Genomic DNA, 14,670 nt, shown 5'->3' with positions numbered 1-14,670 from the left:
TGGTAAATGATACCGCACATATCTGTCTGCGTATAACAATGAGTTATACTCATTATTTGAGACGCAAAACAGAACTTCCTTTTCCACAAAATGCTGTGAAGTTTAAAGTGGTCCAATCATTTTTCGTGCTTTTAGCGCCTCGAGTGGGCATTGATTTTCTGATCGTTATGTGATGTTTAAATAATGAAATTCAGCAGGAAAACAGAGCCATAGACCAAAACCACCACGACAAAATTAACATTATTGGTTGTTCCCATCGATATGAGATTCAAATTGAGCTCCACATATGCACAGGCTCACCGCTGAGAGTTCCTTCAACATTGTGGGCCTAATATCCAGTGATAAGAGGCATAGATTTACCCACAAACATGCTTGTTTATGTTTACCCACAAACATACACATTTCCATAGAGATGGAAGTCCACGCACACACACACAGACACACACACACTCACACGCACACACACACACAAAGACACACACACACACAAACACACACATATACAGACACACACACACACACACAAAAACACACGCTGATCCCGGAGATTATGCAGACGATTGGTGCATCCTTGTACTTTATGCAGAGAGGCTGCATCATGCATGTTTTAAATGTTATCTCCCTGACTGCTTCGTATATGCCATTTTTTCCCCTGGAAAGCATTTTCTCGCTTCTTACTCAGTGTGATTGCTCTACTTTGTTACATACTGTCTTGGTAATTTCCTGACTCTGCAACCCCTCTTTCCTAGAAAGTGTTCTGTTCATTTCTTCATCCAGGCTCCATCAGTTTGATGTCTTCAAATTCTGTTCAATCTTTTCAATGTTCCCGTCTGATACGTCTCGTCAGTGTGACAGATACAAAAAGTACTGGGACATAAATTACTGCTGATAAATGTCTCTCTCTCTCTCTCTCTGTCTCTCTCTGTCTCTCTCTCTCTCTCTCTCTCTCTCTCTCTCTCTCTCTCTCTCTCTCTCTCTCTCTCTCTCTCTCTCTCTCTCTCTTTCTTTCACTTTATATCTCTCTCACTTTATATCTCTCTCACTCTCTCTCTCTCTCTCTCTCTCTCTCTGTTTATTTGTGTCTTTCTTTCTCTCTGCCTCCCTCTCTCCCTCTCTCTTTATCTTTCCCTCTATATCACCATGCCTTCTACTCTCTCTCTCCCTCCCTCCTTCTATGACTCTATCTCTTTATTCATCCCTATTCTCTCTCTCTCTCTCTCTCTCTCTCTCTCTCTCTCTCTCTCTCTCATAGTGAGAGGGAGAGAGAAACTATGAAACAGTACCCTCAATACTTAGTTTAAATTTGTCCTCTCTCTGTGTCTCCTAGGCTGGCTGCATGAGCTGGCCAAGCGCCTGGGCACACCCTACTTCCTGTCCCCGCCCTCCACGCTGGACCACAGTACGCTGTCCACAGCGGCCATCTCCGGCCTCCCGGCCAATGACAGCGGCCGCTGGAATGCGTCGGCGGCCTCAGCGGTGGCCTCAGGGTGGGACAACTGGAACGGGAGCCTTCCGGGGGGCGTGGCTGAGACGGTCACCGCTGTGATGGGAACGAGCGGGGCGGTCGGCGCCGACGGCGGCGGGGGTGGTCCCGGGCTAGGCGGGGGGCCGTCCATGCGCAGCAGCTATGTGACGTCGCTGTACTTCGCCCTGAGCAGTCTGACCAGCGTGGGTTTCGGCAACGTGTCGGCCAACACCGACTCGGAGAAGATCTTCTCCATCTGCACCATGCTCATCGGAGGTGAGGACCAGGCGGGGAGCCTGGGGTGGTTGATGTCTCTCTCTCTGCCTCTCTTTCTCTCTCTCTCTGCCTCTCTCTCTGTGTCTCTCTTTCTCTCTCTCTCTGTCTCTCTCTCTCTCTCTGCCTCTCTTTCTCTCTCTCTCTCTCTGCCTCTCTTTCTCTCTCTCTCTCTCTCTGCCTCTCTTTCTCTCTCTCTCTCTCTGCCTCTGCCTCTCTTTCTCTCTCTCTCTCTTTCTCTCTCTGTCTCTCTTTCTTTCTCTCTCCCTATCTGTCACTCTGTCTCTCTCTCTGCCTCTATTTCTCTGTCTCTGTCTCTGTCTCTGTCTCTGTCTCTCTCTCTCTCTCTCTCTCTCTCTCTCTCTCTCTCTCTCTCTCTCTCTCTCTAGCGATTGCTCTCCATATATTCCCCTCTCTCTCTCTTCCACTCTCACTCTTTCTCCCTCCCACACTCTCTCTCTGGTTCTTCCTCTGCCACTCTCTCAATTTTTCTATATACCCCCCTCTGTCTTTCCCTTGCTCCCACTCTCTCTCTCTCAATCCCACTATTTATTTTTGTCTTTCTCTCTCCCTGCCTCCCGCTCGCCCTCTTTCTCCCTCTCTCTCTCTCTCTCTGCTCACTAGTTTGTATGCATGTCGCTGTTTACTCTCGGAGTTGCGGGGAACTGTGCTGACGTTAAATACTGTGTGCTGCATCGCTCTGAAAGTCATTAACTGGTGCCAGCGGGATATTCAGTGATACGCATCAGAACACAGTTTTAACTCCTTCCAAATTTTGATTTGGCTGCTCTCGCTCTCTCTCTCTCTCTGTCTCTCTCTCTCTCTCTGTCTCTCTCTCTCTCTCTCTCTCTCTCTCTCTCTCTCTCTCTCTCTCTCTCTCTCTCTCTCTCTCTCTCTCTCTCTCTCTCCCTTGGCTATCATGGCTGATATGACCATCCAAATCAGATCAGAAATATGTTGATGTATTCATAAACCACGCCTTGGCAGTGGTTTTTTTTGGTAGTAGAAACTAAATATTTCATAATTTGAGACATTTGAAGATAATGCATCATTTCCTTGACAAGGTAAATTCTTCTGGCACTTTCATATCTGGAGGTTATGGGAGATCGTCTTACTTTTAATTGATGTAAATGAGGGATGGCATTCAATCAAATGTTCCAGAGATCAAGAGTTCAAGGGAGTAACACGAGAGACGGGAAGATTGAATCAACCCCTTACAGTGAATCAAGCATACTGCGTCGAGTCCTTTGGCAAACTCTACAAAATAGGCATTACAGAAGGAATTCAAACCCAGCCTAGCCCAGCCCTCGCAGGATTAAAAACATATTAGCGCTTTGGCTGTTTGGGGCTTTTTACGGCACTTTGGCTAGCCCGTATGATTAATAGATGGATAGTTTCTGGATCAACTCCATAAAATATGTTCCTCTATTCAGAACTTTCAAAGCACGCTGATGTAAAATGTGCTGAGTGGTCCTGTTTAGGACGGGAACAGGACAAGGACACTGGCCACATTAAAAGGGAACACTAAGCAAAGGGGGGGGGGGGGGGGGGGATGCAGAATAGATCAAAACACTTTGTGTTAACAAATTTAAACTCTGGCTTTCTCTCTCCCACTCTCTCACTCTTTCTCTCTATCCCTCCCTCTCTCTTTCTCTCTCTCTCTTACTTTTTCTCTCCCACTCTCTCTCTCTGGCTCTCCCTCTCCCAATCTCTCAATCTCTCTATAACCCTCCCTCTCTTTTTCTCTTGCTCCCACTCACTCTCTCCCCCTCCCTCTCTCCCTCTTTCTCTCTCTCTTTATCTTTCCCACTCTCTGTCTCCATCCCTCCCCCTCTAGGTAGGTGTTAACAAGTTTAAACAAATGGTAAATGTGGCCAGCTGAATAGAGGAGGAAGCATTGGTCTGTTATCTAAAGAAGTTACACAGCCTGGCAATGAGAGTCAGAGTTGACAGGAGAGTGTCATTAATTGCTGGTGATAGAATCGATGGCGTCCCACGCAGCGCTGAGTGGCTTGCAGCTGTACTATGGCCTAGCAGAGCGTCTTCTGGAGGATGACTGACAGGCTATTTACGGGAGACACAAGCTTATCTTACGCAACGCCAGACTCCAAATGCACTGTTGCCTTTGCATCATGGCCAGACAACTAGATACGCTCATTTGATCTCTTTCAAACTCCTGCGCAACACGTACACACGCAAACGCACAAACACACACACACACACACACACAAACATACAAACACATATATTCCCAGACACACACAAACACACACACACACACATGCGCACCACACACACACACACACACACACACACACACTCTCACATGCGCACACACATTTATTCCCAGACACACACAAACACACGCACACATTCACAGAAACACCACCAGTCCAGCAGGAGGGTAAATAACCCCCCTATCTTGCGTCCGCCCCGCATAGCCCTGATGCATGCGGTGGTGTTTGGTAACGTCACGGCCATCATCCAGAGGATGTACTCGCGGCGCTCGCTGTACCACACGCGTACCAAGGACCTGAAGGACTTCATCCGCGTGCACCGGCTGCCCAAAGCCCTGGAGCAACGCATGCTGGAGTGCTTCCAGACCACCTGGTCCGTGAACAACGGGATCGACGTCAACGAGGTGAGGAACGGGGAAATGTGTGGAATACGGTGTACATCCGAAAAAGGCATGACACACACAAAAAGACAGGCGGTCACACCTTTAACAACCCCACCAAGGGAGCAGGGTAGTAAACCCTTATGGTTAGGGAGTTGGACCTGCAAGCATCCTTGTGCAATATGCCATCCCCGGCCTACATGCTGGTTCAACAATGAATATATTCCCTGTATGTCGCTTGGAATAAAACATTTATAAAATAAAGTTGTAAATAAAAACGCTCCCATAGGCATTCAAAAGAGTGTTGAAACCTATCCTCGCGATGACACCTCCCATGGCATAGCGGACAGCTTAAACTCCCCACCTTGACGCTGCGCTCAAAGTTCAAACTCCAGGTCAACTTTTACCAGATTGACAATGACCTTTCAAAACAACGCTGTTTGACAATTCAAAGCAACAGAAACTAAACGCCAATGGACCTCTTCATTACAAAACCTTAATCCAAGCTTTCCGATTTAAAAGCACGGAATACCTTTCAATGTGTCAATGTGGCCCGGGAAAGGGAAGTCTGGGCCCCCCTGCTGGATCTCCTGCCCCCCGTTACCCGTCCCCAGATAAGCAGTTTGAAGATCAGGATGAGGACGAGGAATAACTTTCTGTTGGCTATATTACAAATGCGCAAGCGAGCACCAAGATCCCAGCACTTTGCTGTATGCTCATTATGTTTCCCCCACTAACCTCCCCTCTCCCTCCCTTTCTTCTCTCCCCCCAAACCAGCTCCTGAAGGACTTCCCCGACGAGCTGCGGGCCGACATCGCCATGCACCTGAACAAGGAGCTGCTGCAGCTGCCGCTGTTCGAGTCGGCCAGCAGGGGGTGCCTGCGCTCGCTCTCCCTCATCATCAAGACCTCCTTTTGCGCCCCGGGGGAGTTCCTCATCCGGCAGGGGGACGCGCTGCAGGCCATCTACTTCGTCTGCTCCGGCTCCATGGAAGTCCTGAAGGACAACACTGTGCTGGCCATACTGGGTGGGTGCAAGAGCAGTGCATTGTGGGTAAAACTGCTGCACTATTCGGGCGAGTACGCCCGGGGATAATGCGATTTGGATCTGATACGTCGCGGCTGATTCTTCTTTTTTTGTTATTCAAATAACGAGGAGGAAAATGGGATGGAAGGAGAAGAAATGATTACTGAAATCCCTTGAATTCAACGTAACCGCAATGGCTAATGTAATAGGACCCGGAGAAACTGCAGGACTCCATAATGTGGGCCTTTTTCCAATGACATAGATAAGGAGGGCCGCAATAGGAGAACGGTCTGCTTGGCTGGTTCGCTAAGACCCCAGGTTAATTGTTGACACAGACTTGGCGACTGAGAGGCGCACAGCGAGGATTCTGGTCGAAGATAGGGGCCGTGTGCTAGGCGACCTGCTGAACACAGGGAATCTGCAATTCTCTTGTTTCACAGTGTCTGACTCAGAGACCGACGAGTTTTGAAACAGGAGCATTTGATTGATCCATGCCACCGTACCTGAATTTAAATTAATTCAAATCAGATGGGCTGAGAGGGATTTATATTCAGGCATGAGGACGCAACAGCAGAACATAAATATATTATGTCATCTTTGAAATGTTGTTCTGCTCTTAGAAGTATGTGCTTACTTGTGTGGAATGAAACAAAACACACATAGACAACGTCAAGACTTAACCTGGGGTCTTAGCAACCCGGCAAATTCCATTAAAAGTGATGATAAGGCACGGTGCCGAGATGGACTTGGAAACGGTCGAGAGTCTGCTCTCCATCTGAACACGACTCTTAGACGACCCAGATGCATAATTCACAGAATGGTAAAGCCGTTCAGAGGGAACACTGGCGGAACACATATGATGTATGGAGACAGTAGTTCAAACAGAGTGGGGGGCGATAATGGGAACCGAGAGTTAACATCGATAAAAAAAGAAGAGCGCAGTCCAGGGACCAGGGTCAAGCTGATTTCAAAGTGCACAGTTCTCATCAGCACAGACCGTGGATTGGCTTGATCTGGATTACAGCGGCACTTAGAGTAAGGAGGGAGGGAGACGGAGGGGGAAGTGAGTGAGGAAGGAGGAAATGAAGGAAGAAGGAAGGAGGGAGGGAAGGAGGGTAGGACGGAAGGAAGGGAGGAAGGAGAGAAACTAAATTGGAAGGATGAAAGACAGAAAGGAAAGAAGGTAGGTAGGAGGGAAGTGGTAATTGATGCAAGACAGACGGTTATAAGGAAGGAGGGAGGGAAGGAAGGGAGGAAATGACGGGTATCACTGCACCTGGCTAGTCCACAGCTGTATCAGTATCAGCATTGTATCAGTTTAGTGTCAGTAGACACCCAAAAGAATAGGGTTATCAAGAAGATATCCACACAGATTTAAGTTAGTGTTGTCTGACTATTTACTTAATGGTTGGGATTACCTAATTATCTGGCTTTTTACTGAATGGTTGTGATTACCTAATTGGATGTCAACTTACAAAATTTTCAGAAGTCAAAATTGTGAAGTTTCATGATGAAGAAGAATGAAAAGAGTAGAAATAAACGAAGAAAACAGAAAGAAGGAAAGGAAGAAAGAAAGAAAGAAAGAAAGAAAGATTGCGGACACACAAGCAGTCAACATAGCCAGGCTTTAAGGCTTTAAGGAGCTATCAAAACCTGCAGATAGTGCTCTAGTGCAAAGAGGCTGCGCTGGTAGAATAAATAATTTTATGAAACTCCCTTACTGTGAATCTGAATACAGAATGAAACTCTATTGTTTCTCTGGAGATATGGGCAGTACCCTGCAGTGAGACACTGTGCACAGCAGACACATTTCTTCTACAAACAGTTGGTCCACGTTTCCATTTGGAGTTAAAAAGAAAAACAGAAACACAATTTGTAGACACCAATCTTGTATAATCATGCTTATTGAATTTAAAGGAAATAATGGTAGGGGTGGCTTCAAAAAGTTCAATACAATATAAAAAGTACAGTGAAAGGGGCAAAGGTGATCAAAGTCCGTGGCTCTTTAATCAGGACATTGTAAGAATGACTTTAGGAGTAGTTTAGTGGCCACATGCAATGCAAGCACACAGACAATGGATTTTAATTATTACAAAATGATGCATGTAGCCGAGACAAACAATACTCTGTTGTTATAGTGTTATAGAGAAAGAGAGAGAGAGACAGAGAGAGAGAGAGAGAGAGAGAGAGATTTGATCTTTTAACATAACTTTATTGCAACATTTTAAAATGGTACAATGATCCCTGACCCTAACCATAACCCTTATCCTTTAAGCTCATAATGCTTATACAGTATATGAATATGATCTTGTTCCACGAAAGAATTTGTAATCTCACCATCCACTAAAGAGAAAAAAGACAAGACAGGGTCGAGATCCAAAATGTTTTAAAATAATCCAGATCCTGTTTTTATAAGACTTTAATTCTAGTCAAATCCTTGCTTTTGCAAAACCCTTGGAATTTACAATACACTCTTTTGCTAGATCACTTTCCATTTTCTGTTTTCTGCTATGGTTAATTTCTAGTTTTGCTTGCCCAAATAAAAAGCTGATCAATCGCCCTTTTATATATTTTTTTACTTGCCATATCAAGGGCAAAATATAAAAGCTGCTCATTACATTTTTATCCAAGGAAAGCAAAAATCGACCAAGCAGTGTTGATCTGCAACAACATTAAAGACGGTGTTAGATTGTCTGTCTGTCTGTCGAGAGAGAGAAAGAGGGGGAGAGAGAGAGAGAGAGAGAGAAAATAAATTGAAAATTCAATAGTATTAGGAGCTGGTAGAAGTAAGTGAATGCCGGCTGGTTTTTTGAGTGTGTGAGGTGCGTGCATCTCTCTGCATGATTAAGCATGCATGTGCTTTCATACCCGGCAGCTGAACAAAGTGATGGAACAATCAGACATCCTTACTGCGGTGGAGGCGGGCTGCAAAGCAAAGCAGCGTGTCAGTTGAGCCTGATATTAAGATGAGAGAATGATTAGACAGAAGGCAAGGAGAGAATCATAGAGACCGTAGTCTGGAGGTTTGCTGCTCATGGCAGACAGATTTAATACAGATAGATAGCTCGGAAATATTTACCACACGTCAATTATCATTTCTCCCTTTGCATTCCTGTGACACAGATACCAGTTGAGTTTTACTTTGCTAATTTTTACATTTTTGTAATTTTGATTGCTGAATGGTTTTCTTCCTTCCAATATAAATTGACCGCTAAAGTATTTAACATGGAACATTTTTGATTGCAGTCATGGCCAAGCCATGAAGACGTTAGATGTAGTCAAAGTGTTGTAGCATTTATTCAAGGCAGACATTTATGAAAACGCTTTCGGAAAATAAACAAGCTGGTAAGTGTAATGGATTACTATCCGTCTAGATTTGAAATGTACTATAACTACACCAAAAAAATGTCACGCTGTACTGAGTGGGTCACCTTGGATGAAACAGAAAAAGAAAAACAGAGAGGGAGAGAAGAAGAGAGAGGGAGAGAGAGAGAGAGAGAGATAAAGGGGATGGATCACACATGCACATTTATTTATAAAGACAGGGATAGATGACGCAACCCTTCTTCCTAAAAGGTCGAGGGGTGTTGAGTTCAAGGCGCACGCGGCGTGTGCGTCTGTGTGTCTGGGTGTTGGATGGGGCGGGGTGGGAGGGCTTATCTTCAAATGCCATGCCCCCAGTCCATATATTTGATGTTTGTCACCCACACACACACAAGCACACGCACACACATGCACACACATACACAAACAGTCAGTTAATCAAACACACACATACACACACACACACACACACACACACAAACACAGTCAGTCAATCACACACACACACAAACACACACACACACAGTCAGTAAATCACACAAACACACACAGTCACACACACACACACACAAATGTGCACACTCCCACGCACAACAATATCACACATCAATGGTGAAAGCGAAAGCACTGATGTGATTATTAATAATGGATAGACGGTGCATTATTAAAGAGCCTTGACTATTAATGCTGAGGTGTGTGCCGGGGGCGAAAGCAGGCCTTCTCACAAGGCTCAGCCTATCTTGACCTTTTCAAGTCATTACGCTATGCTTATGATGAGCACAGTGGATATCTGGACCTCTTAAAATTTGGGAGCCGTTTGTGATGATGAACCTGTAAGACACGCTGTACACACTGTACAGAGCTGCACTGTGACTGTCTGAGCGATGGTTCAGGGTTGAGCATGTTTTAAGATCGCTATGTTTAATAAGCAGCATGCTGCCACCCAATCACAGGGTGATTGGGCAGTGTTGGCAGGCTAGTGATTCCAACAAGGGGTGGCTTGTTTCAACATGGGTCAATGATGATAAGGATAATGATGATGATGATGATGATGATGAGGATAATCATCATCATCATCGAGTTTGATTTGAAAATCGGTCACGATAAAGGTTGAACACACACACACTTGTGCGTGTGCTTATGAGGTCAAACTCACCTTTGGGCGTTTGATTCAAGTAATATATATATAAAGATAAATAGCAATGAAAAGTGGCCTTGCCTTTAAACAATCATGAAATGATGATTACAAACACACACACACACACACAAACACACACCTCAACCATTATGCTTCTTCCAGTATTACCCATCCTCACCCACAGAACTCATTATTGCCCTTCTCCCCCTAGCTTCCCACCACCCCAAGTCTCCCCGCTGTTTAATGCTACACCCCCCATTTCTCTCCCTCCACGCAATCACTCTCAGGGAGGGTTGTGGCCGAGCGACCCTGAAGCGGCCTCCGGGTGTGTGGGAGAGCGAGAGACAGAGACAGAAAAGAAAAATAGACAGAGATAAAGAATAGTGTGGAATATAACCACTTAACCTTTACCCCTGCAATCGAGCTGTTGTTCATCCATTTATTTATATAGGACCGCTACACCCCCCAGGCGTTCACAACATTCATGTACAACAACGTACCTCGCACTAGGGTTGGGCGATCGTCTACAAGCTTCCATCGTCCGATCTGATCCGTGGGGGGATCAGATCGATAGTCGATCTGATAGTCGATCTGATGTGCGGGGGCCTCAGATCGAACTGGATGCAGCTACTCCGTCCTACTACTTTCAGTTGGTTTCATTGAAGCCGTCTGGTCAACCTCTGACACTTCAACACATCAGCACAACACACAAATACATTTTTCAACCGTTTACCTTCATTCAAACCATTGAACAAATCTATACACTTGTATATTCAAAAATATCTAAACGCACACTGTTTTAGTTTCTTACCGGCATACTTTTCAGTTGCTCTCATTGATTTCCATTTACGGCAGAGCGTGAGGACGTTCAAGCACACACACACGCAATAGCTCCGCCATTCTCTTACACACACACACACACACAAAGTTTTTCAAGGTGACATGCAGCGGAGTGTGATGTAATTTTGCCGTGCGAGCAGACCAGTAGGTTTTGAGCCCCTCTCCTCTCCTCTCCTCTCCTAGCAGTGAGTGAATACGGCAGGTCAGCGCTACAGAGTGCATTGCCACCTGTGGCAGTTAATTTCAATTACAATTTGCGGGGCTTTTTAAGCTGTAAAAGTCGACATTCGGCCCATCCCTACCTTGCACCACATGCAATGTTCCTTGGGAAACAATTTGCCATATCACCCATGCCAAGGACGATGAGAGAGATGGGGGGGGGGGGGGGAGAATGGTGGAGATAAGCTTAGGTGGGGGCTGTGGGGTTGGAGGTGGGGGGTGGTAGGGGAGTTCAGTCTCAGCTCCGGTCACTGAGTTCAGGCACAAAAGGATGAGATAGAGATGCAGTGCTTGGAGCAGATGCGGGATTTCTTCTCACTCAGTGTCGCCAGATTTCTCTTAGCTCAGATCTAGGAGCGGAAAATCCAAACAAAGAACATATCGAAACATATCGAGAGGGAGAGAGACAGCGATGGAGAGGGAGAGAGACGTGATGGAGAGGGAGAGAGACGCTAATGGAGAGGGAGAGAGACGGTGATGGAGAGGCAGAGAGGTGGTGATTGAGAGGGAGAGAGAAAGATAAAGAGGATGGAGGTATAGAGAGATACTTAACTATAGAGAGAGGGAGAGAGATAGAGAGAGGGAGGAGATATAGAGGAATACAGAGGTAAAGAGAGGGAGAGAGAGAAGATAGTGGAAGAGAGATACAGAGGTAAAGAGAAAGTGAGAGGGAGAGATGAATGGATAGAAAGAGAGAGAGAGAGAGATAGCCAGAGAAGATAATGATAGAGAGAGTGACAAAGACAGCAGAAACTGAATGCTATGATTCCAAAACTTTACTTTACTTGCTTTGCATCACACTCATCAGGTTTGTACGCCTGCAGCCACAAAACATGGAGAAGGGAATTGACGTGGCTCCGCTGACGTCGACTGAACTATTTAAAATGCAACAATGACTTCAACGCGCCCACGAGTCCGAACCCCGCTTCCTTCTCGACCCATTCATAATCAATCTCAGACGACGTCATTGAATTCACATGCAAGCCTCACACGCGCGTCATTCCACTGCGGCCACGGCCTCTCTCACCTGGCAAGCGTCTAATGGCGGTGACTCATGTGCCCCCCCTCCCCCCAAGCACAAAGGCGCCTTCATCTCCCTCTCTAATGTTTCTGCAGGTTAGATTGGCATCGGTGGCGACCCCTTGATGCCCATGCCCTTTCCTGTCACCGGAATGAAGGGAATAAATAAAATATATAATATATATATATATAATATATATATATATAAATAAATATATAAAATGGAATATAAAAACACGCGGTGCACCTTGTACGCAACCCCTAACCCTCTCTCTCCCCCCAACACACACACACACACAAGCACACACACAAACAGAGAGACAAACACACACAGACACACACACACACACACACACTACTCTCAGTTCTGGTGAATACCACTTCAAAGCGATGGCAAATAAAAGTGAGACAGACAGAGAGAGAGCCAGAGAGACAGAGATAGAGATAGACCTGAGGTGCATTAGCGATGCAGGGTGTGCTTCTGCTAGCCAGCGAGCGGGTTAGCCTTTGTTGTCAGTGTGTGTGTGTGTATGTGTGTGTGTGTGTTTGTGTGTGCGTGCACTTGCCTACGTCCTTGTTGGTGGTTGACTCTAACATACCACCGCATGAGTGGTGAAAACAAAACCTTTCATACCCTTCTTGATGGCAAGGAATTTGGAGTTTTACAGGGAAATATCACCCTGTCGGCACAAACATCAAAGGATGCAAAAGAACAAAAACCAAAGTGGGCTTCTCATGGTCCAGGCTAGGCGTGATATAAGCAATCAAAAGGAAAAGCCAAAAGTGCTTCTCACGGTCTAAACTATGAGGCTAGTTAACAATGCAAAACACATCTCCGGGCTATAAGTGGAGGTAGAAATGCTCACGAACAAAGCACCTTTCGATTGGAGAGAGGTGGGGTGCTACCTCTAGGTGCAAGGACAATGTTTGCAAAGGCATATTATATAACTAGTCAACAATGTGTGTGTGTGTGTGTGTATGTGTCTCCAAACTACAGGAAAGGGGGACCTGATTGGCTCGGACTCGCTGACCAAGGAGCAGGTGATCAAGACCAACGCCAACGTGAAGGCGCTGACCTACTGCGACCTGCAGTACATCAGCCTGAAGGGCCTGCGGGAGGTGCTGCGGCTCTACCCCGAGTACGCCCAAAAGTTCATCAGCGAGATCCAGCACGACCTCACCTACAACCTGAGGGAGGGCCACGGGGCCGACGTGAGTACCCCACCACCCCAGACAAGGGCCCCCCGGAGGGAGGGGTGAACTGAGAGAGAGAGAGAGGGAGAGAGAGAGAGGGAGAGAGAGAGAGAGAGAGAGAGAGAGAGGGAGAGGGAGAGAGAGAGAGAGAGAGAGAGAGAGCCGGAGAGGGAGCGAGAGAGAGAGGGAGCGAGAGAGAGAGAGAGAGGGAGGGAGAGGGGGAGAGAGAGATAAAGTGACAGTGATAGTGACAGTGACAGGGAGAGAGAGAGAGAGAGTGATAGGGATATTGATAGAGAGCGAGCGAGAGAGAGAGAGAGTGATAGGGATACTGATAGAGAGAGTGAGAGAGAGGGAGAGAGAGAGAGAGGACGGATGGACGGCAAAAGAGAGAGCTGTAACAAGAGGAGATAGTGATTGAGTGAGTAACAAAAATAAAAGAGGGAGAGGGATAACGATACTAAGGGAAGGCAGTGTGAGGGTAAGAAGGAATAGGGAGAGATTCCGGAGGAGAGAAAGTTGAAATGATGCGAGGGACAGAGGAAATGATGGCGAGGGACAGAGATAATGCCCACCATGAACAAAAGAGGCTATTACAGCCCCTTTCATCCCCTTGTGCACAGACAAACACAGACAGTGATAGACAGAGAGAACTAAAGAAGGCAGTGATGGAGAAAAAGTGAGACAATCAGAAAGAGAAGAGAAGGTAAAGATTGTAGATGAGAGAGGTTAGCGTTAGAGAGACAGAGGGAAAGATGTGGCTGTGCATTTGTATTTATATGGCGACACACAAATTGTATTGCTCCACATGCATCCATGCATTCCAATACACAGGCCTACTTGCAACCCATAATGTAACATATATTTGATATTCTAGATGGATAGTCATATTGGCCAACTCCATGGATGCAGGGGAATGGTGCGTGTCTAACGGCAGGGGTAGAATCTTAAGGAGAGGATTATCCAGCCACTGATGCCCTAGGGAAGCTCTTTCCCTGAGAGAGGTCAAACTCACTGTATGCATTGAAACCCAACACACAATACGCACACATACACACACACCCACACACACACTTGCATGCACACACACACGCACACACACGGAAACACTCCCATGCACGCACACACACGCATACAGACAGAAACACACACATGCACGCACACACCAACACACACACGCAGGCGTACACACAGAAATACTCGCATTCACGGACGCACGCACGAACGCACACACACGCACACATGCACACACACAAATACGCATACACACAAACACACATACAGAGAGAGAGACACACACACACAGGCATGCATGCACACAACATGGCCTCTTACACTGCGCCTCCTGCACTTTAGCACCTTTGCAGCACACGTATGTAGAGATGCATTCACCGGCATACACACGGACACGTATGCATTTACAAATGCACATATAGAGATACACATACAAAAATGCATACTTAAAAATACATGCATACACATTAACCCATACACACACACAAACATACACAAACAATGGCACTTACTCCGACAATAAAGTAAGGCAAGGTTAAA

At 46.2% G+C, this 14,670-nt stretch overlaps 1 protein-coding gene across 1 annotated transcript in view; it reads left to right on the top strand.

Annotated features, from left to right (window-relative positions):
- Positions 1-14,670, top strand: part of kcnh3 (potassium voltage-gated channel, subfamily H (eag-related), member 3) — a gene marked incomplete at its 3' end in the record, with an annotated part of 91,127 nt that overhangs the window by 69,752 nt on the left and 6,705 nt on the right. The window contains exons 8-11 of the mRNA XM_079733331.1: positions 1,328-1,741; positions 4,180-4,379; positions 5,133-5,382; positions 12,920-13,134. Of these exons, the coding sequence (XP_079589457.1) occupies positions 1,328-1,741; positions 4,180-4,379; positions 5,133-5,382; positions 12,920-13,134 (1,079 nt within the window). The remainder of the gene's footprint in view (positions 1-1,327; positions 1,742-4,179; positions 4,380-5,132; positions 5,383-12,919; positions 13,135-14,670) is intronic.

The sequence above is a fragment of the Pollachius pollachius genome (genome assembly GCF_949987615.1).
Source record: "Pollachius pollachius genome assembly, chromosome: 3".
NCBI classification, from domain to species: Eukaryota; Metazoa; Chordata; class Actinopteri; order Gadiformes; family Gadidae; genus Pollachius; species Pollachius pollachius.
The sequence above is the reverse complement of the archived record's forward strand: the minus strand, read 5'-3'. Positions and strand labels throughout refer to the sequence as shown.